At 38.0% G+C, this 21,539-nt stretch overlaps 1 protein-coding gene across 4 annotated transcripts; it reads right to left on the reverse strand.

Moving 5' to 3' along the window:
* Positions 1-5,678: 5,678 nt before the first annotated feature.
* On the reverse strand, positions 5,679-20,486 carry ZNF800 (zinc finger protein 800). Of its 4 annotated transcripts, none has more exons than XM_042793280.1 (6): positions 20,346-20,486; positions 19,581-19,688; positions 17,276-17,371; positions 13,480-13,623; positions 8,816-10,565; positions 5,679-7,404 (listed from the first exon to the last, which is right to left on the reverse strand). In XM_042793280.1, the coding sequence occupies exons 2-6, from the start codon at positions 19,639-19,641 to the stop codon at positions 7,395-7,397; spliced, it is 2,061 nt and encodes a 686-aa protein (XP_042649214.1). In that variant the 5' UTR covers positions 19,642-19,688; positions 20,346-20,486; the 3' UTR covers positions 5,679-7,394. The 4 variants fall into 4 exon arrangements, with proteins under 4 accessions (XP_042649214.1, XP_042649213.1, XP_042649216.1 ...); XM_042793279.1 differs by having other exon boundaries at positions 19,581-19,691; positions 20,346-20,429; XM_042793282.1 differs by having other exon boundaries at positions 5,679-7,408; positions 19,581-19,691; positions 20,346-20,429.
* Between the last annotated feature and the right edge of the window lie 1,053 nt (positions 20,487-21,539).

The raw sequence follows: 21,539 nt of genomic DNA on the forward strand, positions 1-21,539 counted from the left end.
CGCAGCTAGTTAGTTTTACCCTTTCCTCTTTTAAGAGATCCTTACTCACATATTAAGCCTTGCACCCAAAACCTGTTGAAAAAAATTATCTTAACGATTCTACTACTTTAGATTACACTGACCCACATTACACTGCTGTAGTCATTAGGAGCTCATCTACTGAGATGAGAAAATTAGCTCCAAGATACAAAAATAGATTGTTCTGTATGTCAAGATGCAGAAGTATCTTAGTCTGCTGGTCTTTTTTTTAAAGCCAAGCATGCTAATACTCTGCTTGACATTTCTTACCACCATGGGTCAGTCCATGGCTGTGCATGCATTCCCAAAGAGTTTCAAAGGTATCCCCTATGTTTTTCTAAGATAAAATTTTCTAAGTGTTTTTGAAAACACTCAAAACATAACTGAGTATCTGACTTTGCATTGCTGCAATCAGTTAGTTGCCTTAACATTTATAGAGATAAGAGAAGGAAAACAAACATCCTGATAAGATGACTGCAAACTAAGAGACAGCTTACTGAAAACAAATGAAAACAACTCGTCAAAGTGGAATATCTCCAGTATCACCTTGAATAGCAGAAAAGCAAATCCTGAAGTTTGAATCACAAAATCATAATTAAACTAACTCTGAATAGCAACAGCCAGATGAAGTACAATTTATGAGATGCTTGCATGTTGTTACACTGCAAAAACTATGGTTTGCACAAATGGAACTGATCCCAGCCTGAGCTTCTAGACACTACTGACATTTAAGAAAATAGTCCCTTCAATCTTTTAAGTGTGCAAGACCATTTTCATAATGCCTAATTTGTTAGTAGCTCCAAGCATGTTTCCAATGTACTTACTATACCAGCTGCAAGCACTCTCATTTGTAGGAATCTGCAATATGAAACGGTTGGCTTCAGTTTCTGGGAATGGCACTGCAGCCAAAACTCTTTACAAGATGTTCATGCATCTACCTGAGGCATTCAGTGCTTTGAAATCATTAACACAAGATACTTTAAATGGATCAATAACCTTAGTGAGACCCACACTGATGGGTCTTAGTCAAAGGTAAAAATAGTTAACCTTCTCATTATGAAAAACCACACTTTTTCAAAACAAACCCAAATAAACAGACAACCCTCCCCCCAAACAAAACAAAACAAACAAACGAAAAAAAAAAAACACAAAATGCTTACGATGTTCCCAAGATGCCCCCAATTATGGACTGTAGGAGGAGTATGTTAAATTCCTGCAGACTCAAATCAGAGCAGCCCAACCTAGCACTACACTTATCTCAATGATTGGACCCAAGAGATTGTATGCCTGCTGTCTTTGCTTGATAACAACACATCGTAAGGGGTGAGGCAGTTCCATCAGAAGGGCATTTATGGAGTCATAGATTCACCAGATGTAATCTAGCTTTGGACACCAAGAGGAGAGAGGAGGGTAGTCAGAGCACATCACTGAAGATGACCCTCACAGGCAGGTTTCCGCTTTGCTATCAGTCCCCAAATGATTCTCCACAATAGTTAAATCCCCAAGCAGTGAGGACACAGGTAATGTATAGGCTATGTGAAAAAAAAAAAAAAAAAAAAAAAAAAGACACTGGGTTACCATGGAACAACTGCTGCCCCTGCCCTTGGCATGTAGAAGCGAAGAAAAGAGGACTTCCACTGCTCCTTCCCTAAGGATAACTGGGCATGGTCAGCTTGGAGATGCCTCCAGGCTGCTGGACAAACATGAGAAGGAGTGAGCCTGCAATAACACTTAGTGGACTTCTAAGAGAAGCAAGAGACTTGCAGCAAAATGAAAATCTACAGTCACAGTGGAAAAGTCTTTGACAAACCTCAGGAGAGACAACAGGCAGTTTGTGCCAACTAGAAAAACACTGAGTTAGCTCCTATTAGAAAGAATGACATCTGCACGCAAAGAGGGCAGAAAAAGCTTTTTTTCAATGCTTTTTACATTTAAACTGGCAGATTCTGTTTTGATACAAAGTATTATTCTTCTACTTTAATATTTTGTGTTCTGATAGCATCTATATTTCACCAGCTGGAAGGCTGCTGTTGTAGCCATTTAAAAGAACTGTGGGACAGTTTCACCTCAAAGCCCTAGTCAACTTAACCCCATCATTTAGAAATGGATATATGTACCTCAGCCTTGCTATCTAAATTCTCTCCTAGTAGCCCATCAACATTCTCAACTTTCTCATTTTTATACTGACATGCTACACACGCACAGTTCCACATCAGCATACTAGAGAGATCATCTCATGCATCCTTACTTATATGTCAACACTTACACCTTTATCCATTACCAAGTCCCACATATACACAGAAAAAAATACAAAAAAAAAAAAAAAAAAACCAAAAAAAAAACCCACCAAAATACAAAGTCACAATCTGTTCAGTTCTGAGCGAGGTCAAGAGAGGTGTGCACCTTGTTTTCCTCATTGATACTAATGGGAGCAAGTACCCTGAGCCAGCACAGACACCTGATCTTAAATTCTGTGAATCTAGACACCACCTAATCTACCAGCAGTTTGACACCGTGCAGATAAATGTCTCTATGAATTTGGAAAGCTGTTCCCACTTTTATATCTGGGAGAAATTATTGATCTCCAGTTACCTGTCAATATCACTAATGCATTTTTGATGGAAAACACAGCTTTACACATTTGATGGATGGAATGTGTCCATTTTAGGCTTGTTCATTCTTAGGTAGCTATGTTTCTTTGAAGTGTGACAGTTCGGATTTAGATACACTGTTACAAAGGAAATTGATTACAGTATTTTGCACATCCACATCTATTTTAAATCTAAGCTGCAATCAAGCTGCCTTGCCACAAGACAGTGACTTAAAAACATCTTACCTGTCCCTTTGTTTGCTGCAGAAAGTCACAAATTGACAAGAACTGTGAAACCACATCCTGGAGAATAAAACATCTGATCAAGGGAGGGAAAAAATGTAAGAGCACGTGCACACAAGATATGCTGCAAACCTGACTGCACTTTTTGGTCTACATTCTGCCCCAGAACCCACTGAACTCTTTTAGGTAACATCAATGGCTGTGGGAAGATCATCAAAGCAGACTGTTTTGCCCCTGATAAAGGAGCTGATTCCCAAGCTCAAAGCACGTAAGTAATGTGAAAGACAAAATCCAGCTCAGCCAAAAGAGCTGAACTAGCTACTACCCCAGAAAGGCTTGTGCTGAGAGGACAGAACAGGTAAAGCTGAGTTACCTTAGATTGAAACAGCAGGAAAACCACCACCATCACAGCAAAAAACCACCAATATTACCAGATGACAATAAATTCAGTGCAGTGGACCACTGACATGAAGAACCTCAATTCTACCTATAACTGAGTTAAAAGCACTATAAAATTTACTTCTGAAGAATAACATTATATCAAGATACAAGAGCACATCCCCCTCAGCCATCCAGACTTTGCAACCATGCCAGCATTGCTCCTGGCAACACAGTGAAACAGTACATACTTTAATCTATTTTGAAGAAAAATGTATTTGGTCTATGTGCTATCAGAGGCTCAGACTGTCTTCATTTCCCATTAAATCCTCCAAAGTCAATGAGATTGTTTCTTCATTGGAGACATGGTTCCAAGTATACAACATTTTTATTAAGATTACCAATATCTTGCCAATCCCCAAAGGGATCAATGAACCCAAACAATCCTAACTTTTCAAATTACATTCCACCTTGTGTCTATGAAATTACTACTTTAACACTGCAACTGAAGGATAGTGGGAAGCAAGCTCCCTACAAAAGGGAACTAAACAACATCTACATCATTCACTTCCCCTCTGCTCCCCTTTTCAAGATGGATGAACCTTTATACCTAGCCAGTGGTCCCTCTGTAAAGTTCCCTATTGGTGCTCTCCATCAATATAATTATTGAGGTCCCGCTATTCTCTACCCCTCATCCCCCAACCAACATATCAGTCTACCAGTTGTTGTATTTCACTATTGAACAAAAGGGAATGATGTGAAATATCTACCCACAAAGTAGTTCAAGCACTTGAACAGTCACACAAATCCTTCACACAGGATCTTTAAGTTTATCCCAGCAGAAGCCAATCAAAAGCCAGATGGTCATTATGACCATCAACCATCTAAATTAGTTTTAATTCTCCTATAAAAGTGAGACCAAACACTACAAGGACTTCAAGCCCTGGAATCCAACATTCCAGACAGAAAAGACAAGTAAAACAACAACAACAAAAAAAAAATTAGAAAACACTCCAAAATTAAACACAGAAAAATAAAACCAGGAAGACCAGACACCCTCAGCTGAGAGATGATTAACTAAAGAAAAGGCGAGTTCGAGACAGAAGCCAACGCTTTATTAGACCTCAGCAAGTCTGATGCCTCTGGTATCAGTGTTTCATTTGTTGTTTATGCAAGATTTCACATCAGTTAAAGCTAGCTCCTCAAAGCCTTAGCATTAGAAGCTATGTATCACTTTAAGAAAAAAGTCAGACAGGCTGCCATACAGAATGCTTAGATCATCCTCAAAGTTTTCCATAAGGTATCTCACATTCATTCAGAGTAAAAATCTCTTTAGTAAGACTCAGCCTTAATTCTGAAGGCCCATTAAAGAACTTACATTTGTCTTTGGCTAGGCCAAGCAAAACGAGCCAAACCAACACACCTTATCATTGACGCAAGACTGCATCTTAATGAAAAACTCATATCCAGACACATTAATGCGTAACCCTGCAGGTAAATGCCCACATGGATCTTGACTATATTCAAAGCTTTATTACAGCTTTCCAGGATTTGTTGAAAAATACATATTGTGTGAATGAAAAGCAGTAATTAGCAATCCTCCTCCCTTCAAATTTTTTCTTTCCTCCCATTCAAGACGGTTGCATGGAACAACTGAAAAAAATAAATCACGAAATTCAACAAATCCATCATAATCACATTACTTATTTTCGTTACTGGAAAAAGGGAAAGCAAAGCTATTCCACAAGTCATAACGAAAAGGAGACTTGTGCTTCAAAGGAGCTACACACTAGATTTAACCTCATGGGAAGATATTAAAACAAAAGAACATTGTGGCAACTGCAAATTACTAAGCCACATCTTTAAGAAATATGCTACCCAAGGCTTCAAATAGAACAAAATAATTTGGTAGTTCTATTTATCTACAGGGATGCAGAACTGGAGATCCTTTAGAAGAAAGCTTACCTTTGAAATAGGAGTAACTTCACCTTCACATATTTCAAGATGCAGGCAGCACACTTACCCAGAACAGACAGCAGAAACCACAAGGATTAGCTGAGAGATGAACAGTTCTATAACTACGCTTGCATTTTAGTTTCCTAATCTTAATCCACAGGCATTCAGGAACATTGGTTAAAATGCACTTACATAAATAGCTTGATGTGTTCCTTTACAAAGGAATACACAATGATTATGGCAGTTCTTGTCTTATATTCCAACAACAAAAAGAAGTAACATCAGATGGCCACCAACATTATTTGCAATGAAAAACCAGGTAACCCTATCTTCTTATTAAAAAAAACAGCAGAGCCTATCTCCTTCAATATTAATATTCACTTCTGTTTTAAAAGCATAATAAAAACAAGCTCTGCTAAGTTAAGGAAAAGATACCCTTACAAGGAACAAAAAGCCAGTATCAACAGTGTTTTCTAAAAATATAGCAAGGGTCAACAATCAGCGTGGAGAAGTGTTCACTCCACAAGTGCCAAACTTTTAATAACAAAAAAAACATTTATTACAACAAATATTACAAACAACTAGTTTCAGTGATCAAAGAGTAAAACTTTACAAAAATGCAAACATAGTAATTTCTGATTGTGGAGCAATAGATATTCCAGGTTTACAAACATGACATCTTTTTGTTTATGCACACTTTAAAGTGATTTCCAGTCTGCTTTATTTTCCATCAAATACAGTTCATTTATCCAAACAAAAGCATGTACATTCAATATAGAACATTTTGAGCAACAGCTACAGTCCAGTTCCCATTCACAGTATTTTTAGTGCAATGCACTAACAGGGCCAAATATTTCTCTATCCATAAAAGTATTTTTACTCCTGATCTTGTGATCAACATTTTTAGATATATTTTATACAAAAAGTATATATGAACACGAGGCACCTCCCTAAGTAAGGGAGTGAACCTATATAAAAAACATGGTATTTCTTCTGATGTACAATACCTTTCAAATTGTAGCAATTTGACACAAATCACTAAACAAAATATTTTCTAAAAGTAAAAAAAAAAAAAACAAAACAAAACAAACAACAAAAAAAAAAAAAACACAAAAACAAAAAACCCCCAAATCACTGACACATGAAACCTGCCAAGAATTTCATAATGGCAGGCATGCAACTGTTCTACTACAATCTTGATTAAAAGGTTAAAACAAGGTATCTAAAATATTTTCCAAATTATACAAAGTCAAGTGCTACCTATAGTGGTCATTCGTGATCTTGAGAGAAAAAACATTTTGAGTTTCTCCCATACTATCCTCCCTTTTTATTAATATTTAATGAAATAAGCTAACATTATAAGTGGTTGTGCACAGATTGTCTGTCTATAATACATCAGCAAATATTCACTACCTTCATATTAACATTAGTGTGTTGATCTTTCAAAAAATAAACTGAAAAAATAAACTGCAACTATCATTAAAGTGCTTGTGTATATTTTTTTTTCTTAATTAAAGAATAGAGGAATGTGGATATTCTTGTAAACTTCCTAGATGTTTACAAAGTTTTCCTATGAACCACATATGGAAACAAAATGGACACCTTTGAAGCAACTTCAGTACAGTGAAATTCAAAATGTCCCAGAACTGGGAAATTAGTCAATATGAACAAACTGATGTTATGGCAAATACTAAAAATTAGTACAATTCAGCCAATATACACTACATTGTTTGCTCTTATACATTCATTTGTAATAAATTTAAAACAGTATATAACATAACATTTTCCAAAATAGGATATCACAACAGAGTTAGAGCTGTTCATCAATAAGCACCGCCAGGGAGGACCAGTATGCATGATGAGCTCTCTGAAGATGATTTCCTAAATGAGGAACAAAAATCTTCTTCCAAAGCTGCTGTTCATTAACTTGCCTCTGTACATTTTTTAATTTCAGAAAGTTTGTTCTATACTGTGTCAAACCTCAACTGCATAGAGATAACTGCTAATTTAGAAGCACATGTGCATTTCAACTACTTCAGTGTTGGGAGGAGGCACTGTCCTACAAGCAGTCTGAATGGTTATTAATTTAGTAAGAAAACAACAGCTTATGAAAATATTTCCTCTTTATAGTACCATTACCAAGATATTAGCGGTTCCAACAACAAACTAAAGTCTTTTTCACTCAAATGAACTCCAAACTTTCCGAACATCACTTGAACCTATCTGAGGAGAAATGGGAATAAATTAATACTTTGAGTTTACCCATATAATTCAGTTTTAAATTACACAGCATAAATAATTTATAAGGATAAATGTTCAATTCTTGATCAAAATGTAAAAGTCACTCCTCCTCTTAAATTCAGAATAATTCAGGGTCCAGCTCAGTTCATTTTCGAAGTTCTGTCCCGCTTAGGTAGGATTTGTTACAATGTCACAAATGCACCAGATTACAATTTAACATAGCTGGGTGGCAATTCACTATGAAAGCTGAACTCAAATCAAATTACCTCCAGAAATAGCATTTCAGCATTGAAATATAGAACAAGGCACATGTACTTGGTTTTCTTTTCACCAAATATGCTAGAGAGGTAATTCTGAATAAGGATGTTAAAAAGTCTCATAGGTATCACTACTCTCTTCATTACAATTTTTTGTACAGTCCCCCAACTTTCAGGCATCAGTCGGTCATTCTGAAATGAAAACTGACTGCATACATAATTTCCTTTTTTAAAAGGTCTTTTTAACAATAGGCCAACTTTAACACCAAGACTATGGAAAACTGAGAAACTACAAATACAACCCCTCCAAGTATAAAAAAAATCCCCAGAGTAGCATATAAGCAGAAGTTTAGAAAATTCTTGGCCAGACTTCTACACATACTTAGGGTTAAAACAAAAGTTCTTGGTGAGGCTCGAACACTTTAAAAAACAAACGACCAGAAGTCTCCAAACCTATGCTTATATAAAAAAGCATTAAAAGAATCAAATCATAAATTGATGATTTTAAAGGTGGTTTTATACACCTAACTCATTGATTTTAAATCAAAGCAATTAAGCATCTAAAATACATTCCAAAAAACTGTTCTATGTCCTTTTGTTGACAGGGCATAGGTAACAAAAAAAAAAAAAAAACAAAAAAAAAAGCACGAATGATAATTCCAATACATTCATAGATACTTTTTCTGTCAACAGCTTTTACTGTAGTACCTTTAGTACTTCTTCAACTGGGTCACAGAGAAGTTAATTAACAAGTTAAGTTATTCAAACCAAATTAAAGTATTGTTAATTTTTAAAAAATTACTATTTTAGAAATGTACATATACTAGCCTGATTACAATAGATGCCTTAAGACAATTTAAAGAGTTGACTCAGTACAGTTAAATCTATATTTTATTCCAACTTCCTACAACGACAAATTTAGAATTTAACTCTTTTCCAAAACTCTAAAAACAGAATTTAAGAAAGAAATTTGACATCTATCTCGGTATTTAAGCCACTAAGCCATAAAATCTATGGAAAAGTATGTTTCCGGCAATAAATCAACAACAGCAAAAGAAAGGCAGTGGTTTTGTTTTGCTTTAAAAAAAAAAAAAATAAAAAATAAGACAAAACACATTTTTTTTTTCCTCACCAGACAACAGCTTTAGATCTTGTACTTCTGCCTTTGGTTTTACTTTCTTCAGGTGAATGAGATACATTTGCTTTGTGGGTTTTCTTATGATGCTCTAGAAAAGCTTTTCTGGCAAATGCTTTCCCACATTTATTGCATCGGTGCAGAGAAAAGTTTTTTGTTACTTTTACTTCAATGCCAACATCAGCTCCTTCATACTTTTTATTGGGAGAATTAGAGGTGACATCCTGTTTTGAACCAATCTGTTTTGTTTCATCCCTTTGAGGGCCTCTTTTTGTCACCTTATTTAGAACAAGATCAATTGGCTTTTTTATTGCTCTAATTTCTAAACTTGCCGTTATTTTCCCAAGGTAGCGTGGTGACTTTTTATGAACTACAGTTATATGCCTTATCACATCACGCTTGCGACGTGTTTCATAAGAGCAGAGTGGACACCTGTAGTATTTAACATAAATGTTATTTCCATCTGTGTGTAATTCAATGTGTTTTGTCAAGTTCTGTTTAGAAGTAAATTGGCGTTTACAGAGTTTACAGTAAAGCTGCTTGAAGTCAAAGCCAGCTGAAAGTTTTGGCTTCCTGGTTTTTTGCTGGCCACCTGCAGCAGATGCATTGGTTGATTTAGAGGTTGATTTAGAGGTTGATTTACAGGTTGATTTACTGGTTGATTTAGGGTTTTCAGGGTCCTGTTTAACTTTATTTTTCTGTGCTGACGGTGTGCTCTTTTTCTCATTTGAATGATTTGTTCCCTTTAATTCATTCTGTGGAGAAAGGGCAATGGAAGGGGGTGAAGGTTCTACAGAATCTGCTGGTTCAACTTTTACTTTTATTTCTGTGCCATTGGCAGTATTGTTGGGTCCTTTCTCTCTTTTAGAGTTCTTTCCAGAAAGAGTTATCTTGTGAACAATTTGCATGTGCCTTTTCAGCATTATTTGTGAACTATATTTTCTCTTGCACAGAAGGCATTTGCATGCAGTTAAATTGTATTCAGCCTTTGAAGACGACTTTTGTTTTCGGGTCTTAAAAGATTTTTTAGCAGAAACTGTATCCAAGAACAAAGGTTGCCCAGGCTTTGTCGCTATATCAGGAGTAATGGAATCCCTTCTTAATCCTCTATGAACTTCATCAAAATGCCTTCTTACGTTGGCTTTTGTAGCAAATGATTTATAACATACAGGACAACTTCTACCTAACGTTACAAGAACATTCTTATTTCGTCCTTTTGCAGAGCACTGATTTGGTTTCTTTTTTGTTTCTATGTACTTCTTTAACTCTTCCATCTTTTTTTTGTGCACTTTTCGAATGTGCCGGCGTACACTGCGTCTGGAGTGAAATTCTTTCCTACAGAGGCAACATATCAACTGGTGGCCAAAATCAGAATTATCCAGAGAGTCCAATTCAGGATTTACTGCTGGAGGCTGCTCTTCAGGAGTAGGTATCACCTTGTTTGTAATGGGATCAGCAGGAGGTAATTCTACAGTCTCCCCAGCTGGGACTGGGGCTGGAGCTGAAACAGTCTTGGGTTGCTCAGTGCTTGGTTCCTGTATCTGTACTGGAGCTTGATCAGGGTTACTACTACTTTCTGTGTTCTCATCTGGGCTATCAGTCCTTGATACATATTGAAATACAGCATTCTGATTAGTTTCTATTGGTTCCAATTTAATTACATATTCTTGCTTATCTACCCTTGGATAGATTGCTTCCAGAAGGTCATTTATGGCTTGACTCTGTTTATCATTTATATCTGGGAGGTCTGTGAAAAGAGGCAAAGGTATTTTTTAATGATTTGGTAATTTCAAATTCTTTCAATTTCAAAGCATCTTTTAACTACTGTGTCAATTTGGTCACCAAATTTGCACAAATTCTGTATTTGTACTATTTTTCTGACCATTTAACTTAGAGGCTTTGAGCAATCATTGTTATCACATCAGTACAAGTTACTTTCCTATTAAAAGCCAATATTGACAGTACTAATGCAAATGCATGCTAATGCAAAAGCCATCTAAACCATCAACTGCAAAAATAATGTCATACAACAGAGCTTGTTCTGCATGTGTGCAACTAAGCCTGAAGTATCATAAGAAACTGATTTTCCTACTGCTGGAAATGGGCATTCTCAATAAAAGAACCTAATACTGGAAATAAGCTCTTCTCCGTGAATTCTGAACAGTCCTTAAAAAAAAAGAATTAAATGTCTGTGTAACCTGAGCACTGGATGAAGATATAAGTAGATAAGAGGGAACTTCTGGGGCAAGGAAAGCTTTTAGTAATATCAAAGCAGTTAGTAGGCTCAGTGATACAGTAAGATAGTAAATGTTAAGGACAGAAATATCCTGTATCATCAGGGGGAAAAAAAAAAAAAAAGTATTAATTTCTCAAAACAATAAAAACTCAGCCAGAGTTTTAAGAAATAATAACTTTGCTGAGGCTCACCAAAGGCTCATCCAGTGTTCTGTCCTGACACTGGGTTGGAACAGACTTAAAAGCATGAAAGGAGGATATAAGGATTCTCCCTGTTTGTCTGCTGCCAGTGGACTTCTCAAACTAAAGTTTGTCTTTAAAGCACTGTTTTAATACACCTAGTTTCCAAAACAGATATTGAAATACTTTTGAAGCATTTATATTCTTGGCTACCATAATGTTAAGCAGTGGTTTTTTTGTTTTGTTTTGTTTTACCAGAAATACTGGTAATTTTACTCTCTGGTAATTTTGCTGAATACTCCAGTTTATGTATTATGAAAAAAATAAAAAAATGATTGCTCCCATCTACCTCTATGTCATTCTTGATTTTACACATCTTAGTAATATCTTGTTTTTAAATGCCAAATTAGCTCAGTAGTCTACTTCCCAGCATGACACACTAAGAATCTGCACTGGCATAACTAAGAAGCCAGGGTGGTACAGCAAAAACATGAGGCATGGAGGTGATACAGTTCAAAATTATCCAGTGACTTAAATATGTGATTCCTGATAACAACTAATTAAAAACCCACACTTAAGTCAGGGTTGTTCCATCCACTGCCGGCAATACATGAAAAGAATATCAGTACAAGAAGTAATGCTGTTTTGATGTTCAGAACCAATCTTTTAACACTGATTTTTAAACACCTTTTGCAGTCAGTTTCAAATGGGACTATCTATGTAATTTTTATCAAGGGTAAAAAGTCCTTACTATTTAATAGCACCTTTTCAGACTGCTTAATGACTACACTAACAGAACACATCTCAAAAATTCATCAGTGAATAGTCTTTGGAGTTTTTCACCATGGGGATGCTGAACTTCCATTCCTACCTCTTGTTCACTATCTTTTAATTTTACTTATTGAAAAAAACCTCCCACATTATTCATTAATAATCATGCTCAATTTTATATACAGCATAAGTATTTATATAGTTTTATTCAGAGCATCTAGTATTATTCCCTCATTTGTACCCCTTCTAACCAGCCAATTAAATGAAGGCTAGAATGTCAGGAGCTGGACAGGAAGTTTTTACTTAGGGTAATCTTATTTTGCTTAGAAACTTTCACATCTAAGTCAGATGCACTCCTAACCTTGCTTTGAAAACACAACTCCTCCCTTTTCACAGAAAAGCTCTGGGACTTTCTGCAACTGGCTAAGCACACTCATTTGAGGAAGGTGCCAACACTAGTCTTTTCACCTTCTCCTTTGCAACACTAGCTGACACAATGTGGGAAAAGAATCACCTACATAAATCTCTGTTCATTCCTAATTTTTGAAATACTGAGGCAGGAAGGCATCAATCAGGAAAGAAAAATCCTCATTATACCTATGCCAATCTAGTCAAGAGATCAAGATAATTAGAAAGCTCTAAAAACATTTTTGAATGCTGGCACATTTTCAAATTATTCAGCTTTACTCAGATCAACAAAAAAGTCATCACTGGAATGAGACTTCAATAAATTTATTTTTCCATAAAAATATACTTCTTTATTTTTCCCTCATCATTTAAGTTACTTTCTTTTAATAATAAAGTTCAATTTCTACAACAAAGTTGGTGGGCTAGGCATGATCACACAGTATATCTTAAAGCAGTATAAGGTGAGGCAAGGCAGTGGGAAAGAGATAGTATTACTGAAGCACAGGTCCTTAAAGAAAAGGGTGAACTTTTAGTCTGTGTTTCATATTAAGACTGAAGGATTGCATCTGTGACACTGAACACTTCCCAAGTACAGGAGAAAATTATGGATATTGATCCAAACCACTTTACAGGATCCAGCTGAAGTCCATCAGATCTATGCTGATCTAAAATTGAAAAGCCTTGTTAGAAAAGTGTGGATCTATGAGATTCATTCCCCAGTCCTTCGGCATACTTTTTGGTATCTTTCACAGTAAAGAGGGAAAGACAGGAAAGGAAAAGGGGAAGAAGGAATAAAAAGTGTTAACAGTGACACTTTTCATTAAAAGGTTGGACTTATAAACTAGCTATCAAATTATGACATTGACACAGGTCTCAGTTGTTAATGCATATTAAATCAGTACTGTAGCTTCTTTACTACCACAAGTGATCTACATATGTTACTATTGAAATATAATTCCACTTCTTTTTTTGCATTTTGTTTCTGGTGTGTTTGTATAAATAGTACAAAAAGGTAAGTTTCTCAACCTCAGATAGCTTTATTAAATATTTCAATTAGTAAGACTTACTATCATCCATCTGGAGGCTTGGAGGACAATAAAACTTTTTATGAGTAATTAAATTTGGTAATCCTCTGAAGAGACTCCGGCACAATTTACATTCAAAAATGGTGTCCACATCTTTTAACAAGATATGTTTAAGTTGTTTTGTTCCTGTAATAAAAGAAACATTACACTTATGGAAGTTTTTCTGTTCATCTTTTAATTCACATCTTCCTATGAAAGTGGAAACATTTTAAAACATGACAGTTATAACAGTATTTTATCTTGTGTTAATGCTACTTCATTGCATTGTAAGCTTATGATACTTATGATACATACTTCAAGTTTCACTACGAAAACAAAACTAGTTTGGAAAAAAAACAAAAAAAAAAAAACCAACAAAAACCACCCCCAAAAAAGTCAAGTATTATAAACATTACAGTTTACACGGAAAGTATGATGATTCATGACAAAAACTAACAGTTAAAATTAGGAAGTTCATACTGCAGTATCTGGTTACTGCAATACAATTGCGCAACAGGAAAGAGTAAGCACCTAGAGCATTTAAAGAAGCCTGCAATATTTTTTCTTTAACCTTACCCAAGTGCTAAGAAATCAGAATATATACAGCTATTTCATGTAAAAGCAGCACCTGGTAAGAACATACAATAAACCAAAGAGAATAACAGGTCAAGAAATGTTACTACATCTTGGTATCTGACCCAAGATCAAGATGATGATGCTTAGGCAAGAAAGTTGAACTGCAGACATATTTTCAGCCTGCTGAAAGGAAAATACATATAATTTAAGTCAGAAACTTTTCTATTAAAACACAGGCAGCATGACAAAATATGCAGGTTTTCCAGACTATTATACAATGTACATTCAAAAAAACCCCCACAAAGATAGTTTGATTCAGCATTGTTGATGTATTCCAGCTCCTGCCTTGCTTAAAGAACTAAAGGATTCAGAGTTTAACTTACATTTCAAACCCACTCCTTCACTTCATATCTCACAAAAATTAAGAACATAATACCTACAATTAGCGATGGACCACTAAATGATGAATACTTACCCACTCCAAATTAGAAAGAAACACTAGCTAACCAAATTCAGATAACTTCTCCATCTCGCTTTTTTTTCTTATAAAGGAATTAATCAAAATTAGTCCAACAAACAGAAATATAATGAAACTGGACCAAGAATAAATAATACCAGACAACTATGAAACAGCATCAAGACATTCTTCAAGCTGAAAGAGAAGTTCAAGTTTTCTGTCATCACAGATACTTCTCTTAAGAATTCTTTTTAAAGATCAAGTTTAGCCACACTGCAGAACTATTTCCTAAAGAAAACTCTTTCAAATATTAATAATTTCATAACAACTAATAGTTCTTCAATACAAATGGGCCTTACCAAGACAACTTTTTATTTCTTGGTGTAATAGTGGTACCACAAAAGTTTATACAACTGAGTTTTAGTAAAGCACAGGGTCTCCTTCAACAAATGTTTAAAAATGGGACCCAAACTTGACTGAGACTACCATCCAGTATCTATCTCCTCTTATGCCTTTCCAGGGCCACAGCCCTAGCCTCTCGTCTTTTCCTCTCACTGATCTTTTGTCAAGTGTTACTAACCTTGCCGCCATCTGACCTGTATTTTAAAAACAGACTACTGGACAACCAAATTGCAAAATTGCTTTGGGGGTAACTCCGTGCAAGTTATTTAGTCAGAGCTCACCAACCAGCATTTGAATTTCTTCATATAAAGAAAATCCCTGGCAAAAACCCAGCTGAACAAAACTGAAGATGCTCCATGTAGACAGAATTCCAGTAAGTTACCAAACTATAATTCAAACAAAAGGCCTCCAATTTGGTGATAGCACACGATAAACTAAAATTTGGTCATGCTGTTGATGCATGCCCTAGCCGCAAACCCTTCTCCCAAACCAGCAAATGTCTAATTCTCCACTATTGCCCAATTAAGAGACACACAAGTCCCTCGTTCTAACTCCTATTTTACTGATATTTCAGTCTCTTTCCATTCAGGATTGAAATGTTTTTGTCTAATCCAAATTATTGGGTTTAAGAATTACTGGGTGAGATTAAAGGATTTATGACATACTGGAGTTCAGACTAGATGACACAGCAGTCACTCTGGCTTGAAACCATCCTTAGGCAACTATGAAGCTTTTCACTGCTGGGAGTAAAAAAGTAATTGGTCCTTTTGAATTAAACTGTAGACCCTTAGGGACTTCTGGAAACTGCAAATAAATTTAAAACATCCACTGCTTTCGTGGACACAGCAAGCAGCGAAAAAAATAATCATCTCCTTCACCAACTGAAGACTGTGGCAACAAGCAGTCAGTCTTCTGCCAACATATGCTGCCTCCAGCTTACTGAAGTCTTCTGTATTTTGTAGTTAAATCTAATCAGGACAGGTGATAATTTGTCCAATTCTGCTAATATTTGTAAATGTTGACACTGGAATAGTATCATAATTTCAAGAAATTAGTACAGAACATTGGTTATTACAAACACGTCTGGCAGAAATAACAGTTTATGCCTTTAGCAAGCAACTTTATTTTTAGAAAAAAAAATTAGATTCAAATTCATCTGTTATTCTTAGTGCTTTGGATGACAGAAGCTTCTGCTAAAACCACTTAAATAGTTATGGACAATACTCTGACCTTAATCTCTATTTCTTTACCACAATAATCAAAATAGTTTCTTTCCATAACGAAAGAACTATTAAGAAAAATACATAACTCGTTTGTTCAAAACTAACAAGTAAAATCTTAGTATAAGTCCTTTTGTATTCTGTCCAACTGCCCTGGTGCAGATGACTGACGATGTCAAAGTAAGCTATCAGTTTAAGACCGGTCAGTGAGGACAATGTGGAAGTAGACCAGAGACAGAACACTTGCAACTAGTTCATGCCATTACCAGTAGAGATTCCATTAATCTGCTTCAAGCGAAAGAAGCCCGTCATGCATGTCTGAGGCCTCAGGCAATCTCAACCAAACTAAAGAAGTGTACTAATGACGATTCTCACATCCCATTTTTCTTCTTGTACTGAACCACTGAAATACTAGTGGAGAACTTAAATACTGTGCCCTTTTACAAGGCTCAGCCCAGACATGCATCCCATTACACAGAAGATATGATTTACACATGAAACGTTTAATATATATAATAGGTCTATGTGGAAAAATCTAGAAACATATAGATAGTAGGACTGAAGGGATCGCTTTAATTTTTGTAATAACTGCTGGTTTTGCACCAAGGGCTATGAAAATAAAACATTTGGTTTGCCATATCAGAAGCACAGACACAGCTAGAAAACAAAGGTTTCAACCATTTCTGGCATGTTCACCCAAACACTCAGTTGTTATTCTTAGGTTCATTGCTATGCATTGCAACTCCCCAAAACAATCAAGAAACACCTTAAAAGTAACATGATAAAGCAATTCTAAAAAGTTCAAGGTAAACACTAAATTTTCTCTTCATCTCAGGAGTTTTAGGATAAACTCATTAATAACAGCAGGACAGATGACACAAAGCAGAACAACAAACTAATTTTTTATGTTTTTGAAAGATAACTGTACAGCAAGAGCTGTATTTTCACTACTTTGTATGAAAACCCTTATTAAAAGGAACAGCGCCTAATTCAAAAAAACCTACAAATAGTTTCCGAATATACAGAAAGTCAGATGTTGGTTATTTTAATATACCAAATACACATAACTAATTTAATATAGTAAATCTACATAACTCGTATAACAAGGTAATGAACTTCTGAAGAGTCAGGCATAGCTTCATACCTGATCGAAAACACTCAATGATTTGTTGAATACCGGATTTTGATGTTTGCAGAGGCTGCTGTAATAATGGAGGATCACCAGGTTCCAACAGATGCACTGAAGTATATAAAAGGATAACAGGCCATTAGAGAACGCTCATGTGACTTTAAGTTATGGATTTTCTATTCATACAGTAAACTAGCTAAAAAGAAAGGCCATGACTACAGTAAAAGGAACCTTACTCAAAAATTCAATCTACGTTGAATTAAAAAAAACAGTCAATACTGAATTTACCAGCCACGATACCTTCTGACAGTTTGATGTCATTTTGATTAAAGAAAATGTGTATTCAAAGCTACGTGTATCTAAACCAAAAGCATTTAAATATATAAACCAAATTAACTCACTATAAATTTCCATCAATTAAACCAATTCCCAGAACAATCCACTTGACTCCCATCATTCAAACAGATGTACAAAAAAGCATTACCAAATACTGTACTTCACAGCATACTATGTGATTTCAGTGTTGCCAGTACACTCCTAAACACTGAATCCAAATTTAAAGCAGCAATAATCAGAAAAAAACACAAGCATAACTATGAGATATGCACCAGAGTTATTATTTTTAACCAATAAAACCACATTCAGGAAATGCTTCTGGTTCAAAAAAACTGCCAAAGTAATACCTTATTTCTGAAAGTTCATTCCGCATCACAGTCTTTGTAAACTCTATTGAAACTTAAACATTTATTGATCAGGATGATTATGAGTTATTCCAATATGCAGTATTTATGCATATGAAAATTAACAGCATTCCATTGCTGTATACAGCAATGAAGCTTTGTCCAGTGTGAAAACGAAATTTAAATGAATAAGAGCACTTATTTAAGTGTGTGTTTGCAAAATCATTAATTAGGTCTTTTTTTTTAAATTTCTTATTGACAAAATAACCAACTTTGTACTTCATAAATTCGCTCCTACCTTATCCATTTGGTTTGATTTTTAACCCCGTTGTAAGGTTCACATTTTTAAATGAAGCATTGAGCATCTCTAATGAATTTATTTTTGACAAAGAGCAGTAGAGGCAGAGTATAAAACTATTAAGCGATATTAAGCGCAAATACATTAATCACATTTTGACAGGAAAGATGTTAGGTTATGACGTAAGGTTATAAATAAATTCAAACTGAAAAGAACATCAGAAAGAAAAGCAGTCTAAGAAAAGAATGATAGAATGAACACTCCACTCAACTATGCTGGCCCCATAATATACTATTATATATACGAACACATAACAACCATTACAAATCAGCTAATCGTTCGGGGATCTCTAACACAATGACATATTGTATTCAACTAGCCTATGCCCTATTCCTCAAAATAGTATATTTTCGTTTGTATACTGCCTCTAATAGGCATGTGCAACACCCACTGACATCAAGAGGAGTGACATACGTGAAGCAGACATAACACATCACTGTTATTTGTAAGGCAAGAAAAGTATTTTAGCTTTTCTAAAGCATTAGAACAGTTCAAAACCATTTCATCTTAAACACAAAGAAATGTTTCTACTAGCTGAACTCTCAAATTACATTTAATTAAAAGAGCATTAATCAGAGATGCCATGCTCATGCTTCCAACTATTAATTCCCAAAACTGAAGACTTTCTTCTCAAAACACAAGTGAAAGCATCCAAATAACAAACTCTACAACAAGGCAACAAGAAAGGAGCCAAATTTCCTTTTAGGCTACCAATTACAACAGCAAGCAGAACAACTACAAAAAAAAATCTAGCAAGTTGGCTGAGGCTTCGAAGTATCCATTATACTTTCCACTGATGGCACCTTCCATGTCACATAGCAGTGGAATGCAAACCGTCACTTCAGGACTTGGGGACATTTTCTCCTCTGAGAACAAGATGTTCAAGTTCATCAGAGGTCACCCGAGAAGGTGTGAAGTGAAAACATAAAGAGCAAATGAAAGAGATTGCCAGAAACATCATTTTACAAAAAAATCAGAACATTACACTTTTTGGAAACAAAAAGGCCAGCTGTTTCACACAACTTATTGTCTTCCTCTACTCATTCCTACAATGCCCATGTGGTGGTTCAAGAATGACTGCAGGAACTAAGAAATTATCTTCCTGAAATAATTTTAACATGACAGTTCAAAGTTATCAAAAAACATTTCCAAACAAAATTCATAAACTTTTTTATGTCCGAAAACGTCACTAATGATGCACATTAGCAACATCACAACAGTTTCCACGAGCTTTCAACGAAGGAGAGAAGTGAAACAGCCAAAGCATCACACACCACTGTACCTGGTTCACAGCATCCATGGTGATGGTGGTCAGTCTGACAACACTTGTCCCTTAGAGGCATTTTCCGCGTGCACGACCTGCTTTCCTTCTACATCCAGCAGCTCGTTTCTGCTAAAATAAGCAAATTAACTGTCACCCCCGAGGCACAGGCGGCTCGGGACGGCGCACACTCAATTCCTACGACAGCACCGCGGGAGCAGGCCAGGAGGCAGCGGCACCCTTCGCGCAGGAGAAAGTTCCCATTGTTTACAGCAGGTCTCACAACGCCCTCTGCAACGGCCGCGGCGGCGAGCTCGGCCGCCCCGCTCCGCTCCCGCCCGGGGCCCGCCGCCACCTGCGCCTCGGCCGGCGGAGGAGAGAGCCCCGGGCCGCCGCCGGCCTCCCCGCCCAGCCCAGCCGCCCCCTCAGCGCCCCTGAGCCCCCTCAGCGGGCGGCTCCCGCCGCGCCGCGCTCCGTGCCCACCTCCCCGCCCTCCTCCTGCAGCCCCGCCGCCGGGGCGGCTTCTTCCCCTCAGCTCCCGCGGGAGCGGAGCGGGGCGGGGATGAGCGGTGGGTAAGCGGCGGGGGGGGGAGGGGGGGGGGGAAAGCGGCGTCCCCGGCAGCCAGCGGCCGCAGCCCTGCCCGCCCCCGGGCCGGCCGCCCCCCCGCCGGGCGCGCCCGCCACGCGCGAGCCCGGGCGGGGAGGGGCGAGCGGGCGGCAGGTGACAGCGGGCGCCGAACGCCGCCGCCGCCGCCACGGGACGGGCGGCCGGGGCCGAGCCCCTACCTGGGCGAGGGCGGCCGGCTTCCCCTTCCCCGAATAAAACTTTATTCTCCCCTGTCCCGCCAGAGCGGCGGCCGCTGACCCCGGAGCCGGATGGGCACAGGGGCAGGAAGTGACTGCGGCCCTGGCGGCGAGGGGCCGCGCCACTGCGCAGGCGCCGGGCTCGCCGCTCTCCCCCCCCTCTCTCCCCCCCCCCCGCCGGCCCGTGCCGCACAGGTGCCGGGCGGCGGTGGCGGCCCCGGGCGGGGCGGAGGCGCTGGCTGCGGCGGGACGGGGGGAGCCGCAGGGGCGGCCCAGGGCCGAGCGCCTCGCTGCGGGGGTTACTCGGCGGGCGGCGGGAACCGGCGCCGCCCTCGGCCCCGCGGGGGAGAAAGGCTGGCGGCTAAACCCTGCTCGCCGCCGTGGTGGGAGGAGCTGCCGTGAGGGTACCGGTGCTGGGGCGGGCACCAGTGGGAGCAGGCACCGTCGCCTGAGGTGGCATTTTCACTCCAGCTCAGCCTTGTCTGCTTTGTTAAAGTTTTTTTTTTTTTTTCAAAAAAAAAAAACAACACAGAAAAACACCGAAACACCAGTTGTTGCACTAAATTCACCGTGGAAAAGGATAGATCTGAAGGGAAAACCCCTTTTCTGAGAGAGATAATTACGTGATGGGCGTTCCGGATACCGGCAAGCGGACGCGGGCGCGCTGCAGCGCGCGGCCAGGCAGCTGGGGGCTCCAGATACGTTTCCACTGGGTGTCTGCTCTGTCCCAGGCTCTCTCAGTGCACTTCTGGCAGCTTGAGTTGGTGAAAAAGTAGTGCTCAGTATTTGCCAGGCGAGAGGACGTGATTAAATCTTTTTCCACTTAAGGAAAACCTTCTGTAAGGAAATGTAAGGAATAAGCGCATCATTACAGAAAAAATGCTGAGTGATGGTACGAACACGGAAACAATCTGTCAAGTGTTGGTTTGTAATAGCATCACTTCTTAATGGAGATGGGATTCATCGTTTCAGACAAAGTTCAAAGTCAAATCTACTGTCCATGTAAAGAGTACTCTGGCACTGTTTCTCAAATCAGACATGGAGAGAACTTACCATCTGTGACCATCAACTTGTAAGCAATAAATTCTTTTAAAATGCAGACATTGATTTCACCAATAGGTCTTCTTTTTCAGAAGCAGCAGGAGGCCTAATTCAAACTCCATGAAGTCCATTTGA

The sequence above is a fragment of the Tyto alba genome, unplaced genomic scaffold, assembly GCF_018691265.1.
Source record: "Tyto alba isolate M040663 unplaced genomic scaffold, T.alba_DEE_v4.0 Super-Scaffold_2, whole genome shotgun sequence".
Lineage (NCBI taxonomy): Eukaryota > Metazoa > Chordata > Aves > Strigiformes > Tytonidae > Tyto > Tyto alba.

Bases quoted from the DNA above. Each gene is read 5' to 3' on its own strand.
- ZNF800 (XM_042793280.1), bottom strand. From the start codon at position 19,641: ATGCCTCTAAGGGACAAGTGTTGTCAGACTGACCACCATCACCATGGA. The intron at 13,624-17,275 runs GTATGAAGCTAT...CTTTTATTACAG, and splicing joins CATTGAGTGTTTTCGATCAG to GAACAAAACAACTTAAACAT. The intron at 10,566-13,479 runs GTAAGTCTTACT...CTCTTTTCACAG, and splicing joins AAGCCTCCAGATGGATGATA to ACCTCCCAGATATAAATGAT.